The sequence below is a fragment of the Neopelma chrysocephalum genome, unplaced genomic scaffold (genome assembly GCF_003984885.1).
Source record: "Neopelma chrysocephalum unplaced genomic scaffold, ASM398488v2 Primary Assembly neopelma1_180, whole genome shotgun sequence".
In the NCBI taxonomy this organism is placed as follows: Eukaryota; Metazoa; Chordata; class Aves; order Passeriformes; family Pipridae; genus Neopelma; species Neopelma chrysocephalum.
In genome coordinates, this window is record NW_020897842.1 from 622,156 (window position 1) to 640,319 (window position 18,164).

The 18,164-nt window shown below is 44.9% G+C and overlaps 1 protein-coding gene across 4 annotated transcripts; it reads right to left on the reverse strand.

Moving 5' to 3' along the window:
- Nucleotides 1–432: 432 nt before the first annotated feature.
- NADK (NAD kinase) lies at nucleotides 433–18,164 on the reverse strand. Of its 4 annotated transcripts, none has more exons than XM_027702097.1 (12): nucleotides 18,112–18,164; nucleotides 14,036–14,251; nucleotides 11,028–11,111; nucleotides 8,516–8,645; nucleotides 7,781–7,889; nucleotides 7,456–7,541; nucleotides 6,971–7,073; nucleotides 6,011–6,162; nucleotides 5,369–5,468; nucleotides 4,597–4,754; nucleotides 4,330–4,412; nucleotides 433–3,229 (listed from the first exon to the last, which is right to left on the reverse strand). In XM_027702097.1, the coding sequence occupies exons 2-12, from the start codon at nucleotides 14,206–14,208 to the stop codon at nucleotides 3,082–3,084; spliced, it is 1,326 nt and encodes a 441-aa protein (XP_027557898.1). In that variant the 5' UTR covers nucleotides 14,209–14,251; nucleotides 18,112–18,164; the 3' UTR covers nucleotides 433–3,081. The 4 variants fall into 4 exon arrangements, with proteins under 4 accessions (XP_027557898.1, XP_027557901.1, XP_027557899.1 ...); XM_027702100.1 differs by lacking the exons at nucleotides 14,036–14,251; nucleotides 18,112–18,164 and adding exons at nucleotides 11,971–12,085; nucleotides 13,353–13,498; XM_027702098.1 differs by lacking the exons at nucleotides 14,036–14,251; nucleotides 18,112–18,164 and adding an exon at nucleotides 13,353–13,516.

Consider the following 18,164-nt stretch of genomic DNA (forward strand, 5'->3'; position numbering starts at 1 on the left):
GTCAAAGTGCTGCTCGACAAATGCAACTTTACAAAAAGATTTTATTGAAAGGATTGAAAAATATTTTTGTTTTCAACAATATTCAAAATGAGTTCTCAATGAGTTAACAATATGTAACAGGATTTTTTCAGCTTTTAAAAATTCAGTACACTGCTTTATTCCGTGCTACACAGTTGTTAATGACTTCAATTTCTACCAGAGGATAACTTTTTAAAAAAAAACCAAATTCATTTCCCAGCTTCCATTTTGGCCCTTTGTAGACTGGAAAGGATCTGCAGGCACAGGGACACCCACAAACCCCTTGTTTTAGAAACTCCTAATCAGCAAAACCCTATTTTTTTTTTTTTTAGTACAGTTTCAACGAGTTAATTCCAATGAGCTACATCAGCAGAATGAGGTTTTATTGCCAACGAACCGAGTGTGCATTTACAGCTTTTTTTTTTTTTTTTTTTTTTTTTTGTTCTGGTTCAGCTCTGAGCAAAAAAATTCACCCACGTGACGGCAGCTGAGCATGAAAACCCCAGTTGCTGCTCAGCCTCAACTCTCCTGCTTGGGAATTACGGTTTGGGAATTACAGCTCGTGGATTAAAAGCCTTGCCAAGGGACTTTGTACACTCAGATAAACAGTCTGAGATGCCTGAGCACAGCCTGGGCTGTGCTTGGCCACAGAGCAGTTGGGATAACTGGGATCAAGGCAGCTTTGGGAAGGAAAAAATCAAGCCCCAAGTCAACCCTGCCTCGGGTGGGTGATGCAGCTCTGCCTTGGCTGAGCAGACACCCAAAAACCTCCTCAGCAGGAAGAACCCTCCAAGCAAAGCTGCAGCAGCCTCAGAGGCAGCAGTGCAGCTGCAGTGGGTGATACATTGAAAGAATAAATTCAAAGCCAACCCCTAAGGTGGATCTAAAGTAGTTCAGTACACTTTGATTACAGATTCCATGACCTGTGCACTCTGAAAATCAAAAGTTCGGCCACTTAGTCAAGAATAGCTTTGCTATTATAAAAAGCATAAATAAAAAGTGCTGAATATAGTTTTATCTTTAAAAAAATACTAGATAAGGCTCATAAATCATTTCACCTTGCCTCTGCAAAATGATTCCCACTTCCAAGTGTGCCTAGAACTCCACTCCTTTTCCACCTCACCAGACATTTCCCCATACCCTGTTCCTTCTCTCAGTTATTGCATGTTTAAATAAAATAGTTTCAAAGCAAAAAAGCCTGACACTTCTACAGTTCAAAAAGTAAACAGTTATCAAATAACTGGATACTCCACCCAGCAAACCCGTAAGCAGCTTCCAAAACAGTGATAAAACAATTACTGCAGATTCAAGTGAAAGAGAAATCCCAAAAGCTCACCTGGATATTCTCCCAGGCACCACAAAATCCGTCTGTTCAGACCAAATCAAACCAATATTCTATTTTACAGCATTTACAAACCGAGTGTTTGTTTCCATTAACACACTTTCACTGTGATTTGAATCGTTAACCAAGAGTTTGCTTCTCTTTTATGGAAAAGTGCTCTCAGCTGGATTTAATGAACTCAGACTTAGGGCAGCACCCAGAATGGATGAGACATTATTCAGACCATCAGAGGACAAGAGGCCAGGCAGGGTGTGGGAATGAACACACTCCCCATCTGCACTTTGGACCACGGAAACAACGTAAGACAATCAGGGAAAGGTCACCAGAGCTTCCAAGGAAATCCCACCTCAACCAGGAAAACTAATTCCACTGCAAGACTCCAACTGCAACAGCTCCTGCCCACTCCTTCCCCAGCCGATGCAGCAAGACTGAAAATGCTAAAGTTTGGGGAATAATGATCATGAGACTGCACCACAGAGAACATAAATGTAAACATTATCCTGGGGTTTGCTGGTTCTCAGGTAAAGTACAGGACAAACCCTTTTATTTTTCCCCCCCCCCCCAACCAGTTCTTCCGTTGGGTTTTTGTTGGTTTTCTTTTTTTGTTCTTTCAAAAAAAGCACAGACGATAAAATATGTACAGAGAGAGAAGTTAGAAACCTCTGAAAGCATCTTAGAAAAGGAAAAAACACGAGACTCAGAATAATCTTGAGCGCTGAAGGCACCGTTGCTACTCCACTGGGAATGTGTCCTCTCCAATTCTCCAGCCACCAGAGCAGGATCCCGTCCTGTTTTACTCAGCACCAAGAGCTGGAAGGTGTATCCATGGAAGTTGAGGGCATTACAAGATATTTCAAGACAATAGTGGAACTAGACAATGTTGTAGCAATTGAAGTCCAGATTCTTCCTGAACACTTGAAGGATGTTTTTTTTTTTGTTTTAAAAAACGTGGTGGTCTCTAATGCTGTTCCAGGGAATCAAACAAAAAGAATTAGAAAAACACAACACGTGGATGATTCCCAGCAGCAGGAACTGCTCTTAAAGCAGCTCAGCTACAAACCCAGAGATATCTGCAATAACTAATAATATTTGTGGGTGTTTCCACAGTGCTGACAGCCAAGGGTCAGCCACTGTTCAAATGGGCACAAGAGACATAAATGTATGCATAAAAAATATATACTTTTTTGTGCTAGTTCCATCTATCAATAAAAAACATCCTCCAGGGGTGTTTCTTCAGCGTGTCACATCTGAGAGTAAGAGAGTGTTTTCTGGGCCAGATGTATTTAAGCTAACAAAGAGGAGATTATCCTCTTTTTTTTTTAAGAAAACTTCTTAGAGCCTTTATATTCGTAGCACTGTTCAATGGAATTACAAATATACCAAATAAACCAGGCTGTTTTAATGCCACTCTCCTGGGGTGTATCTACATTCATGCCCTTGGTAAGGGAGAGGTTACAATCAAAGCTGCAGATGTGGTTGTCGGTCTCAAATCAGAAAGAATCCATTTTCCAGAGGGAAATTCACCCTGGACTACAACAACCAGAGCCCGATTTCTTCCATCCCTACCCTTGGTTGCACAGGAAGCAGTAACACAAAATTCCCAGATATAAAACCACAACCACAGTGCAGGTCCACGCTGGCAGCCAAAGGCTTCAAAACCCAAGCAGACAGAAGGGATACTGCCACACTCCATTCCCACGGGTCTGGGGAGATGTAGACACTCAAAATTCCTCTTCCTCCACAGCAAAGTTGTTTTGCTTCTTCCTCACGTTCCAGTGCAGACACTCGGCCAGGCTCTCGAACCAGTCGCTCACGGGGTCTCGGAAGCAGATCGAAGGAAGGGGGTAGCAAGAGGTAGTGATGCTAATACTGCAACAACAACACAGGACAACGTCAGGCAGGGCAGCAAACAGCACCCTGGGCAAAACCAAACCTACTCCTGAGCTAACACAGCCCCACAGCCACCAAGCAGGGAGAACAAGAGCTCCCACAGCCCAGCCGGGACCAGGACTAAGGCTCGGCTCAGCAGAGCAAAGCCAGGGCTGGGAACAGCTCCCAGCTGCACTGTGGGCACCTTCTGGCACTGTGGGAACACTGAACACAGCCCAGGACACCCTGCAGCCCCTCTGCTGCTCTTCACATCAACCCCACAGGGACACAGGAACACCCAAGTGACCACCTTGGCCTTTGAGTTTCAAGTTTTAACTATAAGCAACAGCACTGAGAGTCCAGAACCTAAAACAGGGCCAAACCTCATGTTTGAAACCTTCTTGCTCTCCTGAACTACTCTGAAGATGTTTCTACACTCTGTAGAACTACTCTGTAGATGTTTCTATACTCTACAGAACTACTCTATAGATGTTTCAGCCTCAGAGGAAACAGTTCAGGATGGAGTTATGCCAGCTGTACATTTTCCTTCCTGGCAACTCGTCTGGGCCAAGGGGACAAAACTCCTCCTGCATGGCAAATGCACCAGTGACCTCCCCACAGCTGCCTTAAACCCCTCAATCCCCTGCCATGAGGATGAGCCACCACACACTGCCCAGAAAACCTGAGGGACCCTCACGTGCTGTGTTCTGCTCACTCAAGGCAGGAGTGAGTGAGCACAAGCACTTCCCAAGTTAACACAGCTTAAACCACGTGGAGATTTTCAGCACCACTGTTTACAGGCAGCTCCTGCTGATTTACACCCTCCAGAACTCCCAAGGTTTATCCTGAAGTTAAAATTTATGGATTATTTTTAAAGGCACCCTCATCTCCCTTGCCAAGCATGCAATGTTCACATGCCTCTGTCTGAACATTTTACTTGCTTTAATGGGAAGATATAAAGAAATTGAACCCTTTTAGTGCAGTTTGTGCTGTAAGAGGTTTATAAAAGTTTGTCTCTTCACTCTTTTAGCTGGTGTCAGAGAATGAGGGATCAGGATTTTCTATATTTAGGGATATTACAATTAAAAAAAAGGGTTGACCTGTCTCCATGGCATATTTCCTGCCTCTTCCTTCCATCAAAGGAAACCCAGGCTGTGTTCCTGGCATCAGGGGAGAGCATGATCTGAAAGAGAGAAAGGAATTCCACTTCAGGTCCAGAACATTCCCCAACCCCCCCTGCTTTGGTCCCATTCCCATGGGTATTCCTTTACTGCCCACAACATTTATATATATTTACATTTATCCCAACACATTTACATTTGATGTTTTTTTGGTTTACAGAGAGAAATCAGAGGGAAGGAGCCGACCTTGAGTTCCACCCCAGCAGGAACCACGATGGGCCTGAAGGACAGGGAGTGTGGGCAGATGGGGGTGATCATGATGGCAGGAACGTTGGGGTGGATCATGGAGGCTCCTGCTGCGGCTGCATACGCCGTGCTGCCCGTGGGGGTGGACACAATGACCCCTGCCAGGGACAAACAGCAAGTTTGGGACTGCATCAGCACCACAGTGGGAGACACAAATCACAGAGTCATGAAAAGCAAGCAGAGAGCTGGTCCCTCCCAGCAGAACTGCAGCCTGGCACACACACACAGGGAGAAACTCCCTTCTAATCCCACCTGCCCTGTGGTTTTAGGGGAGTTGCACAAAGTTCTGCATCTCGGGTTACAGGGTTTTGTAACAGTGACTCTCACTTTTTTTTAAGGGTGAGAGCTTTGGCAGATTAACTCCTGCAGCCCTTGAGCTGAGGTTGTTTGAGCTGAGGTTGTTTGAGCTGAGGTTGTTTGCCTCTGGCAAATTCCAGCCGTCCAAGCCAATCCTTCCTGAGCTCTTTCTTGCCTTTAGCCCAAACATGTGACACCCAAAGGAACTGTCACTTGCCTCCACAAGCCCACAAACAAAGCTTACAACACCCAGTTTGTTCACCAACCAATTAACAAACACACCTATCTCTGCACACTCATCTTTGCTGCCACGGGGGAACTGAAGCTTGGGATTTGGTTTCCAGGGGAGGGAATCCTGCAGTTCAATAACCCCAGAGCCCAGCTAAGGAGGGGAGGGATGGAGCCCCAGACTCACCATCTCCCTGCACCGTGGTGATCAGGTGTCCATTCAGAAACACATCCACGTTGGACAGGTAGGAGGAAGGACCACGATCCACCACGACCTCGTTCAGGACCTGCCACGACACCAAACGTTACCCCAGCCTGGCACTGCTGCCCTGGCAAGGTAATAAAGGACCAAGGGAAACGTGTTTTCCAGACCTCTGAAAAATTCAGGCTGATTTAGCAGCTGCCAAATCAACCTCTCTTCACTTCTGTTGTACCAAGTGCCAGCTGAAGGTTTTAGATGTTAACAGTTACTCCCAGAAGCTGGTCACTAATGGTTTCTCTTTTCACTTAGAAAAAAAAAAAATCTTAGCAGTGTCTCACTTTAGAGCTGCTACTTTTGTTTTCAAAACAGAAGGAACGTTGGACTCCATCCTGAAGGCCTTTTCCAACCTAAGTAATTCTGTGATTTCTGTGAAATTAGTGCCAAAGCAAAGCACAGCAGCAGCAGAAATGGGCACCACCTCCTCCTCATTCAGTGCCCACCCTGAGTTAGACCAGCACAGATCAGTCCCACAGTGCTGGGCTAAAGAAAAGGGGAGACTCTTAATAAAACAAGCACAAAGCAGTTCAAAACCAGCATTTAGTTCTTCTGCTTGCTCTCCCCTCTGACCTGATATTGCATAATTTGCTTGCCCACTTCTTTCTCCAGGTTTGCAGACACGACCCCGTTCTCCTCGATCCCGTTCTGGACCGTCATCTTCTCCCTGTGCTCCTTCACCACCTTCACCTTGAGCCTGCTCCTGAGAACCAGGGCTGCATTGCCTGGGGTGGAACACACACAAAAACATGTTAATGCAGCAAATCCCCCCCAGTACGACCAGCAAACTGTATGAGATGCCATCCCCCCTCTATTCCTGAGCTTCCAGCGTTCCCAGTTTCATTCCCGAGGTAACTGGCCACACTTGGTTAAAGCTCAAAACTGATTTTTAGCAGCAACGAGCAAAATTAAAGTCAAATTTCAACCCAGTCCCTTCCCACCCTCCTCATTATGTGAAATTTGATTTTATAGGGACGTGATCAAGACTGGAAAACGCTGCTGGGCTCTGGTGATCCTCACTGAGACAAAAGCTGAGCTTAAGGGAAATGAGAGCAGCAGAAACATGTATTAAAAGGGCAACATTCTAGAAATGTGGGAATTTTATACATCTCAGGAATCTACTCTGGATACAACTCAATCTCATATGGAAGAAATAAAGTATTTATTTCCTTAAATATTCTATATTTGCCTGACTTCTCCCTTTTTAAGCACTGCACTGCTTAGAGAACCAGCACAGAGGCTTCAGAGCTAAACTCTATTTCTATGTTTAGCTGCCATTTAAAGTTGAGTTCTGCATCATCTTGGATTTGTTTGCTCCACAAAGTTATTTCTGAGCCATTTTCCTTCACAGAACAGCAGCACTGGAAGGGTCAATGCAGTGCAATACTTCTGTTAATTTAATATATGTTTCTGCAGTCTCAATCTTAAGGGAGAACCTAAATGAGTTTAGAAAATTTAATTCATCTTGGGGAAAAGGTACAGGAAAAAATGTAACAAACAGAAACACCCCACACCTTGTCCCCTTAAATTTACCTTCTATAACCTGAGTGACTTGGGACTGAAAATTCTCAAAATTAAACGGAGTAAGAAATCCAAGGGATCCCAGGTGAAAAGCCATAACTGGAGGGACACTACCCTATCAATAAAGAAAAGAATTTTAAAGCCACTGAATCAAAGCAATTCACACTTCAACTCGTTGCCTGTAAATATTTTGACTTTTAATTTTATTTTTAATATTAATTTAATGTAACTTCAATATGTAAAGTTACTTAATGTAACTTTAATATTAATTTAATGTAACTTCAATATGTAAATTTACTTAATGTAACTTTAATATTAATTTAATGTAACTTCAGCTGTGCTTGACAAAACCAACACATTTTACATCATTTTCAGAAGGTGAAACAGGAACAAACAGCAAAGGACAAATGCTGAACTCGGTAGCAAAGGGGAAAAAAACCACTTTCAAATGCTTCCAAAAGAAAAGGTTTACAGGTTTATTTCTCACAGGGACCAACCTGGAAAAGTGAAGAAGCATAAAGCAAGGTCCCATCTCCTCCCAGGCAAATGATAAAGTCAATCTGATTGGAGATATCATCATAATCTGGAAGCAACATTGAAACACAAGCTTTGAATTAAGTTGTAGCAACACTCTTCGTTTCCCAACTAAAACCAGGAAGAAAAATTCCACGTTGCAGCACCACAAGGTTCCCTCACAAACATTAAAAACCTGGGATGGAACAACAAATGTTGGCAAAAGACACTTTGGTTTGACAAACCTGACCCAGTGAAACAGCCAAGACAAAAAGCAATAATTGTACCCTCAGGGAATCATTTCCATACCTTCTCTGAAGGTGCAAAATTTCTTCTTCACTGGTCCAAAATTCTCATCATTAGCTATGGCAGGGTCTTCCAACACCTTTTTTTCTACATACACTATCATATTGTTCTCCTTGAGAGAGAGAGACAATAAGCTCGTTATTAACATCTTAAAACACCAACACATTTGACTCTCCCCATAATTTGCATTAGTTTAAAACATTTAAATAATATATTTATTTAAATATTATATTATACTATTTATAATATTACATTATAATACTATAATATTATATTATTAACATTTATATTATATTTATAATATTTATAATAATATTTCATGGGATTGCTCTGCATATCTTGGTTGTTTTTCCATGTGTGGTTCTAATTCTCACAAGAATTTTGCAGCATGCACAGACCCATCTAATAAATTAAACTACAGCCTGGAACACAGATTACATGGTGCAGTACCACTGCTGTGTCTGTCTTAAAGCTCTTTAAATATCCCATTCCCTGTATTTTGAGGCTGCAGAAGGAAGTTTTTACTTCACTTTTTTGTTTTTTAGCTTGAAGTACTTCAGCACTGATTTTGAGCTCTGAAACGGATTTTACTACATCCAGTGGCAATGGGTGTGAATATTTATATTTATATATTATATATATATATTTATAATTCTGCACATTAAACAGACTCAGTAATTCAAAGAGGTTTAGATGTAAATTTTTTTTACGGTAAAACTGGATTTTCCACCTCGTTACCTCAGTCAGGTACACGCAAAGCTCCTTGAAGGGCTGCAGCAAACTGGCATCACGGATCTTCTTGATCACAAGGACACTCTTGGGGGGTTTGTTCCATGTCAACCGCTGGCTGGCTGGATCCTGGATGTGCCTGGAGAACAAAAACCCCAATGATGCTCCTGAAACCAATCAGTGCTTTGATATCTGAAGATAACACAGAATTAAAGTGCTGTAGCTCCTGGCCCTGCTGCCATGTGAACAACGGACAGGAACAGCAGCTCCACAAAAGCTCTCAGATCAAACTCTTCCCCTGCTCCCCTCCAGCCTGTTCCAGTGCTCTGCCCTCTTCAGCCCACTCAAAACAAGGAGAAACATTCAATCAGAGGACCAGAAAAAGCTACAGCATCATTTTTCCCCCATTGAACACTGTAAGTCAAACAGTTTAATGTAAATTTAAAATTCATCTCATCTCAGTGCCTATATTCTGTATACAAGTACAGCAGAAACTAGGTTAATGCAGGAGTCTAATATCAGTTTGCAGCACTGATTTCACTGGATAAGCCCAGAACCAGTTCCAACTTCATTCAGACAGAAGCCACTCTGCCTGTTTTGAGCTGTACTCACCAATTCCACACAGTTCTGCTACATGAAACGTTACTCCTAACACACTTTAAGATCTTCATGTTTCTCTCCAGGAGTCAGGCAAAAACAGCTCCAAAAAATTAAAAGGCTGAGGCTTTTATCACTTAATTAATAAACTGTGACCTCAGAAGAAAACATTTCTCTCTGAAAAATGTTTCTCCCTATTGAAGTGTTTCAGTCAGTCCCAACAAAAAGCAGTGAGGGTTCACAGAAAAAATCCCCTGTGAAACAGTTTATTCCGGATCTTCAGAGGCAAGACTTCATCGGGAAAACCCCATTTCAAAAAAGAGCTTTAAAAGCAGGTATTTGACTTCCCCTTTCTCTCAAGAGCACAAGAACAAGATCCTTTTTTCACTGAGTGTTCATTCAGTTCATCATAACAGCCTTCAGAAAGCAGGTTTGCAAGCTCTGGTGCTGATGGTTGTATTGAGAGAGACACCAAGACCTTCACTGACTTCTGCCTGCACTTAAAAACTATAATTTTCTGTTAAAAAATCCCTCCCAGCGAAGGGAGTTTAACGAGAGAAAAAAAACAAAACAAAACAAAAAAGGTTTTACTTGTTTTTAGAAGATCCAACAAAACCTCGGGTGCAGTAAGAAAAGGAAATTTACAGTTTGGTCCTCAAATAGTCCCTCAGTTCAGGCACCTTTGGTCCCCAGCTCTCCTGCCCAGGCTGCTTTTCCCTGGCACGTGTCACCCGCAGCCTCTGCAGCCCAGGGCTCCTGTCCCTGCCCTTATATCCCTTGTCCTGGGCCAGCCCCTGGGGAGGAGCTGTTCCCCCTTGGCCAGGTGAGGAAACACAGCCCAGGCGGGGTTTCAGCTGAACTCAGCTCTGCAGGGCACCTTTTACACCACCCACGAGGAATGAGGAAGCTCAGGGTTCCCTCACCTGAGCCACACCTGCCTGGGGAGGGTTTGGGTGCCACCAGTGTTCTGAGGAACTTCACTATCTACTGATGGAAAGGTTTGGGTGCCACCAGTGTTCTGAGGAACACCACTATGTACTGATGGAAAGGTTTGGGTGCCACTAATGTTCTGAGGAACATCACTATCTACTGAGGGGAAAGGTTTGGGCAAGTAAATATTGACTGAAATAGCTCACACTTAATGGAGAGAGCAAAGAAATAAAACCTCTTAAAGGGACAAAAATCATGGAACTGCAGAATGGTTTGGGTTGGGAGGGAACTTGGAGGTTACCCAGTTCCCTTCCCACGGGCAGGGACACCTTCCACTGTCCCAGGTTGCTCAAACCCAGCCTTGGACACTTCCAGGGATGGGGCAGCCACAGCTTCTCTGGGCAACCTGTGCCAGGGCCTCACCACCCCATAAACAGGGATTCCTGCCCTGGTTAAACCCTGACATTCCTCGTTTGACCAAAACACCATTTCCTGAGTACATAACACATGGTGTAAAAAGCAACACTTGATACCACCCAACCTACAAAATTAAAATGATTATTTGCCTACTCAGCAGACACCAACCCTTCCTTTCACACTGATCAGCAGCCTGAAAGCAACCCTGCCCTAACAATGTTCATACAATGAAAGTGCCAGAGATCAAACACAGAAAACTCAAACTACCCACTCAAACATCCTCACTGAGGGAGGGAGAAGTCTTTCCTCAGATTCCACAGCACACAGAACAATTCCTCTCCCTTTCCTCGAGCTGTCCTGAAGGATTTTTGTTCCCCTGAGTTCACAGTGATTAAAGTTGCCATTATTGACCCCAAACTGTGGGTTGCAGATCGTGCCAGTCCGGCAGAGCAGCCCCAGGATGGCAACCAAGAGACACGAAAACCTCCAAATATCAGGTAAAACCACACACACAGCGCTGGTGAGGGGGTGAGGAGTGGGAAAGCAAACTTCTCTTTGCCCCAGAACGAGCACTCACATAATGGTTTTAGGGTTTTGCAGCATACAGGCCTTTGGTCCAAACGTGGTCACTGGGCATGGTCCGTGCAGGGAGCGCGTTCTCCTGAAGGGACAAAAAAAACACAACAACCAGTGAGTAAAAGAAACCTGGTGACAAACTGGGCACATTTGGCTCCACAGCCACCAAAACCACTTCTCTGAAACAGCTGCACTAAGAAATACAGGGCAAAGTACATTTCTTAACCCTACATCTGTCATTACCAGTTCATTTTGCAGGTATTAACTCTCACGTTTCAGGTGTCTGCACCAGTTTGGTTGCTGCAGGCACAGCAACAATACTTTTTTTCCATCTCTTCCTTGAAGCACTACATCTTACCTAAAAGCACACATCTTTAGAATGACTAAACCTGCTGTAAATGCACGAAAAATGGCTTGGTGAGGGCTCTTCATCTCAAAAATGTCCATGCATTAGGTATATGTGTGCCCTGACAAGCATTTACACCAAGGCAACTCCTTCAAATTCTTTTGCCACAGTGATGCATATCCTGGTTATTTAAACACCTCTTTGTTGTTTAAATCTTGGCACTCAATAAATTAATGAAATGCAAACCTTTCAGTTCTACATGGAGATATCTGCAGTACCAGGCTACAGTTTTGAACAGATTGAAAAAAATGCCTTTTTTCCCCCCCATTTATTTATCTCATGTGATCTTTGCCTTCAAACAAACAGGAGCTCTGAGGTGTCATTTATGCTCCAAATGAAGACAGGAGAACACTCCTGGCTCCAGGATGGGATTATCTGGAGCAAGTCAGAACTCACCTCCCTCCCACCTCCCTCAGCAAATCTGGAAAGGGGAGCAAAACTTGATCATGGAACTGCTGAAACGTTCTGTGAATGCTCCCAGAATTATTCCATTAAAAGGAAGGGGGAAACATGCCTTTCCTGTGCTTAATTCACTTACCCTGCTGCTTGGCAGCCACCATCATTACTGCACTGCCTTCTATTGTGTGTGTTATAAAGCAGCTCAGGCCAGCCCTGTGACTCACTCTTAGAGCTAAAAAAAACCCCTCAGAAATCTAATAAAAATCAAAACCAGATCACAGGTTACAAATACATATAATTAAGGAATAACAGCAACGTCTTACTTGTTCCATGTCTAACAAAATGTGAGCACCTAAGATCCGTGAAAACAGAAATTACATTCGTTTCTCAAATAATTTTTTTCCACCTCTAAGGCCAGGCATGACTAACCCAGTCAGATAAGAGTATTACTAAGTGTTTTATAAAGTTTACCTTATCTACATTAAAGCAGAAAAGTGAGCAAGGACTGACATAAGGAGGGATTAACGTGTGTGCCAACATGGGCAAGGGAATGATAAGTCTCCATCCACTCGTGAGCAATTACACCTGAAATCAGGAGAGTTAAATAACACCCTGGCACAACATCACCTCCCACTTCTTGCCCCACTCAAGCTTCTCCCAGATAACTGTCATTTTTTTGCCTTCTTTCAACACAGGTCATTATTCCAGGCCCCTCCCAGTAACTGGAATTCTGTTCCCACATGAGGCATCAAATATCCACATCCGACCTTCAGGACGTTCCAGCAATGAATCAATACTTGGAGTAACTTCTCATTGAGATTTCACTTGGGTTTATTATTTACTCAATAAAATGCCTGCACTGAATTTACAGTTATTTGTAGTCAGTCTTTGCTAGGAATGAGCAGCAATGCCCTGGAAATTAGACATCTTTTGGGAAAATCTGCCTGTCAGTTCAGAGCAGATGGGCAACTCCCTCCATCTGAGCACTCCAGAGGAAGCCTGACAGCACTTCCCAGCAGTCTTGTGACAATTTAGCCCTAAATTGAAGACAGTGAATGACTGCAGAGCATCTTAATGAAGAAAAATCTCGGCAGCAATTACCCCAACCCAAGCCACAATGCACAGGGGCCCACGGAGATCTCTCCCAGCTGAAAAAGCAGTTATTTAGCCAGAAGATAATACACAAAAATTTGGACCACGTGGTCTTTTACACAGGTTGACTGAAGTCTATGTCCATAAAGGTTTAAGTGGAGAAAAGGAAGCCCCCCAGTTTTACAGGATGATTTAAAGATAAACTCTTATTTATTGACTACCCACACACCACCACAGCCAGGACAGAACAGTCAGAGCAGAGCCCTCAGCAAACCCCTTCCAGAAGCATTAAACACCCTGAACCACACACACAGAGTGTATTTTCCTAACCCTGCAGCCTCTCCAGACCCAGGCTCTCAGTTTGCCTCCCTGCACCCCGTGATGTGCAGCCTCACCCACCCCTGCTCTGCCTCCCAAGGACATTCCTACCAGCAAAGCAGGAACTCTGGATGACATTCCATGGGCTGGGGAACTCCTCCGGGGCTCTGGCCGTGCCTGAGAGGCTCACAGGGCAAGGAAGGTGAAGTTCTGCTGTGCCTCCCCCCACAGCAGACCCACGGCTGCCCCAGCACTGCTCAATATTTGCAGTGGGTCCAAAGATCACGGAATCAGAGGTTCCATCACTGTCCACATGACAAGGGCCTTGCAGAGAGAGTGGAAATTTGGCTCAAAGGAATAGCTGGGCATTTCTCAGGGCTGGGGAAGTGTCAGCAAACACAAACTGACTGTGCTGCCTCACACAGAACCTGAACACTCATCACACAGGTTTTAACACAGCCCTAGAGCTCTGCCTAGTGGAAAAAAAAGCAGCACTAAAGCATTAGTAAAGATTTGCAGGAGTGTCTCTGCTGTTGATTTGTGCTTTTTCTTTTTTTGAGACTATGAACTCTCTCAGACACCTGTTTTGACAGCCAGGCCACCTTTATTACATTATTATTAATTACATTATTATATTATTTTTCTTAGTTTACCCCCCACCTTCAACTTCCTGCCTTCGCTTTGCAACACCGACCTCCTGAGGTGCATTTTAGGGTTATCCAAAAGGAGTGAAAACTAAAATCCAGCTGAATTAATCTATTTTAGAGGGAACAGGAAGAAGCAGGAGCTCGTACCGGAATTCTTTGGTGCTTCCCAGGGCTGGTGAAGCCGACAAACTTCGTGACTTGGACCGTCCCCGGCTGGTGTTGCCCCACTCCTCGTCGTCGTGACAGGCTGAGCAGTGATAGCCAGAGTCTGAGCTGCCCTCAGCCTTGCTGGCACACAGCTTCTCCCGACTCATCTCCATCCTGGAAGCGAAGGAGCCTCAGCCAGAGAGAGAAATTCGATCCCTGGGAAAAAAAAAAACACGGGGAGAAGAAAAAAATCTCGGTATTAGCAAAGCTAACGGGGCTTCCCTTCAAATTTCAAATTACTGCTTTAACCCCAGGCTCGGCTGACACAGCCCCAAGGCACCCTCTTCTCTCAGTAGATTAAGTGCTGGACACCAAAAAATTACTGGAGTTGTGCTTAACATCAAAAAGTGACTGGAACTGCCCCTGCTGCCAAGATGAGCCGTGTGGTTTGGGTGATTTCCCTGCTTTCTGCAGCTCCTGCTCTGTGCTCGGCATCACTCACCCAGAAGTGCTTCAGGTGGGGTCTTCCCAGTGCCCCCACAGTGGTTTTTTAATTGTTTTTTAGTAATTAAAGGGCTTTAAAGCTTCTGCAAGAGGAGCTGGAGGTATATGAAACACTGAGTTCACACCCACTGACAAACACTTCCCCAAAGGATCCCAATTGGGAAGTTCTTCAAGGTAATCAGGAGACACTGGAATTAAAAATGACCAGTATGTTCCCAGATTTAGAACAGGCTTAGCACAAAGTTGTTTCAAGACCAGCACAGATTCATGTCTTCAGTTACACAAGGGATAAAATGAATTTATTTTTGATACTGAAGAGGAAGGAAAGCTTTAAATATGTGCCAAGGAATGAAGACTCAGGAAAAACTATAAAGTCTCCCATTAGGTGATACATATATTGGACACATAAAACCAGAACACTCTAAGACAGAGCATAAAAAAATACCCTGTCAAATAATGAAATAGAAATAACCATAATAAACCTCAGCTCTTCACAAAAATAAGGTTAACTCCAGGCTGAGAAGAGAGAAAAACAAGCTGGAGGACAAGTTGGAAGAAACTTCTTAACTCGTTTGTGACAAAATGTGTCCAAAACAAACACAGCAAAATAAGGACAAATGTGAAGTATTTCACTTCCACCAATAACCAGCACAAACAGAAGATAAACAGCTGGTTAAAGCCCAGCTCTGCAGAAACAAACAAAACCAAAACCAAACCAAAACCCCAAACTCGAAATAACTGCAGAAGTTCCAGAAATCTCGTATTCAAGTTCTCATTCCTTGAAGCAAACAGAACCAGCCTTATCAGAATATAAATAGAAACCAACTTGCAGTGTATGGACAAACACCAAACCATAAACAAATAGTATCCAAGGAGAGCAGCCCAGAGGAACAGCACATTCCTCAAGGCACTGGATTCCGAGACGGGGAAAAAGTTGGTTCATTAAAAACCTGCAGATGTTTTTCCAACGGTTCCGTCCCTTTGGATGCACTTCCCACTTTGTCCTGTGCAGAGGGGAACTGAGCACCCCTGAAACCTTTCAAATGGGCTGTGGCTCTGGAAAACAGTCACAGAATGATGATGTTTGGCTGTAAAATCCCCAGAGGATGATGACACTCTCCACAGTTTTACAGGTACTGTTTCCCAGCATCCCAAATTCCAGGCAACGAAACCACGGATAAAACGCAGCTGTAATTTCAGACCCAGCACTGGCTCGTTACTGAATGAGACAGAACCACCAACTAATCAAATTAAAAAGGACTTTTGCTCCTGCTGCAGCTCAGTCACCCCCACAGAAAGGTACAATTACTGCCACCATCAATAATTTATAACATCCTGTGCTTGCAGAGGCATCAAAGTTTAGCTGTGGGTTACTCATTGCTCAGCGTCACCCGTGACCAGCACTTGGGAAATCCTCATTTCAACATATTCATAACTCCTTATAACTAAGATTGGGGAAAAAAGTACCTCTATTTTGAGACAATTTAAGCTCAATGTAAAGTTTCTGCCAGTTAGGTGACTAAGGGGGGAGGGCAGAGAACAATAATTTATATAATAAGCAATAAGTAAGGAGTGTTTCCATGTGACTTTGATTGAATTATGTTCATCTGACAGATGCTGACAGCAAAGAAAATCAGATTAGCACAAAAGTGGAAGTAAGAAGGTGCACAGACCTACTAAATACAGCCTAAGAACTCCCTCCATGTAATACTTTCCAATTCAGGCTGTTTTAACTACAGCTTGCACCCTGCACTGTTTAATTAACGTTCCCTCACAAGACCTTTATTAAATAAGCAGACTTGACATAAGGACAAAACTATCACTGAACAGCTTCCAGGACTGGATCCAAAAACTTTTAAACACATGTTAACAAAGCAATGAAAAGGCTGCTCTGCTTTAAATCATGTCCAGAATTTAAAAAGTTTAAGAAAAAAAAAACAACTAAGGAAAACAACATTGCAGAATGAAGGACAACTGAGGAACTGTCAACATTTAGCATTAAATATCTGTGATGGTGACACAGGAACCAGGTGAATCACCTCTCAGACAGATCCAACTGCAGTTTTACTGTAGTTTCCCATCTCAAATTTCTCTGTCTCTGTGAATTAACACTCCCATGAAGAGGTTTCATCAAACCATCTTTATATAGAGGGACACAAAGCCATCACATCCCCAGAAGGAGCATAAGGCTGCAAATCACCAGGGGACTTAATTTTATTTTTTAACGAGCTGTTATTTCATAACAAACTCTCCCTGTCAAAGGCTCTGCCCCGAGTGATCCTGGTTACAGGGTCAGTGCAGGTCCATCCCCACCAGATCCTCACACACCTTCAAGGCTGCAGCGTTTCTGATTTCCTGGACATTGAACAGGTATTCAAAACCCCTTATTTTGTACCTTGTTTTAGGACAAAAGAGGACAAGGTTCTATCCAAACCTGGTACCACTGCTACAGAGCCCTGTCTGCTGGATCACTTAGTTCTGTGGAGAAGGCTTTTTTATGTTATATTTTGCTGAAGGAAGCACTGCAAGAGAGGTTTACCTGCCTTTGACTCTTTCCCCAGGGCACTAAACCCCCTCTCACACGCAGAAAAAGGAACAAGTGTATCAGACAGCCAAAACTTCCCCTTGGTTTGGTTTAGAACTTCACATTTTCGTGGGTCTGAACAAGCCCAATCCCTGTTGTCTGACAGCAGCTGCAATTCATCCGCCCGGGTTTTGATTACACACCCAAATGCTATTTCTACCAAAAACCAGACAGTGTGACCATCACGTGTGCGACACTCGGGCAAAACAAGCCCGTTTGTTAACCCTTCCACCCCAAAACACCCCCCGGCAGCACTACGGGCGGGGCATCAACACCCCGAGCCCACCGCCCCGCTCCGAGCCGGACCCGCACCTCCGGGAAGAGCTGCGATCCCTGTGGAATGAGCTGTTATCCCTGCGGAATGAGCTGTTATTCCTCCGGGATGAGCTGTTATCCCTGCGGGAAGTGTCCCGCCCCGGGGCTCCCGGTGGGGAACCCTCCTGGGTCTGCCGGAGCTCCCGGGGAGCCCGAGAGGGATGCGGGATGGGGATGCGGGATGGGGATGAGGGCACGTGGGATGGAGATCCGAGCGGCCCCGGAGGGGACACGGGGGGGACAGAGGGACACGCACCGGGGCAGGACAGGCACCGTGGGGACAGAACACGCACTGGGGACACGCACCGGGGGGACAGACGCCCATGGGGACACATGGACACCGGGACACACCCGGGGGAAAAGAGGGACACGCACAAGGGACACGCGAGCACCAGGGGGACAGTGGGACACATTCGCACCAGGGGGGGAGAGAGGGACAGAGGGACACACACCGGGGCACTCCCGCACCGGGGGGACAGAGGGACACCGCACCGGGGGGACCCACGGACACCGGGACACACCCGCGCACTCGAGGGATACACGGACACCAGGGGGACACACGCACACTGGGGGGACAGAGGGACCCGCACCCGGGGGGGACAGAGGGACGCGCCCCGCTCCCCCCGGCCCGGCCGCGCTCCTGTGCGGGTCGATGTGCGCGGGCCAGACTCACCGCGGGCGGTGTCTCAGGGGCTGTGCGGGCGGTGCGGGCGGTGCTGAGCGCCG

Coding starts and splice junctions, on each gene's coding strand:
- NADK (XM_027702097.1), bottom strand. CDS start 14,208: ATGGAGATGAGTCGGGAGAAGCTGTGTGCCAGCAAGGCTGAGGGCAGC. Junction 7,542..7,780: donor ATTTTGCACCTTCAGAGAAG/GTATGGAAATGA, acceptor TGTTGCTTCCAG/ATTATGATGATATCTCCAAT. Junction 3,230..4,329: donor GAAATATGCCATGGAGACAG/GTCAACCCTTTT, acceptor TTGTTGTTGCAG/TATTAGCATCACTACCTCTT.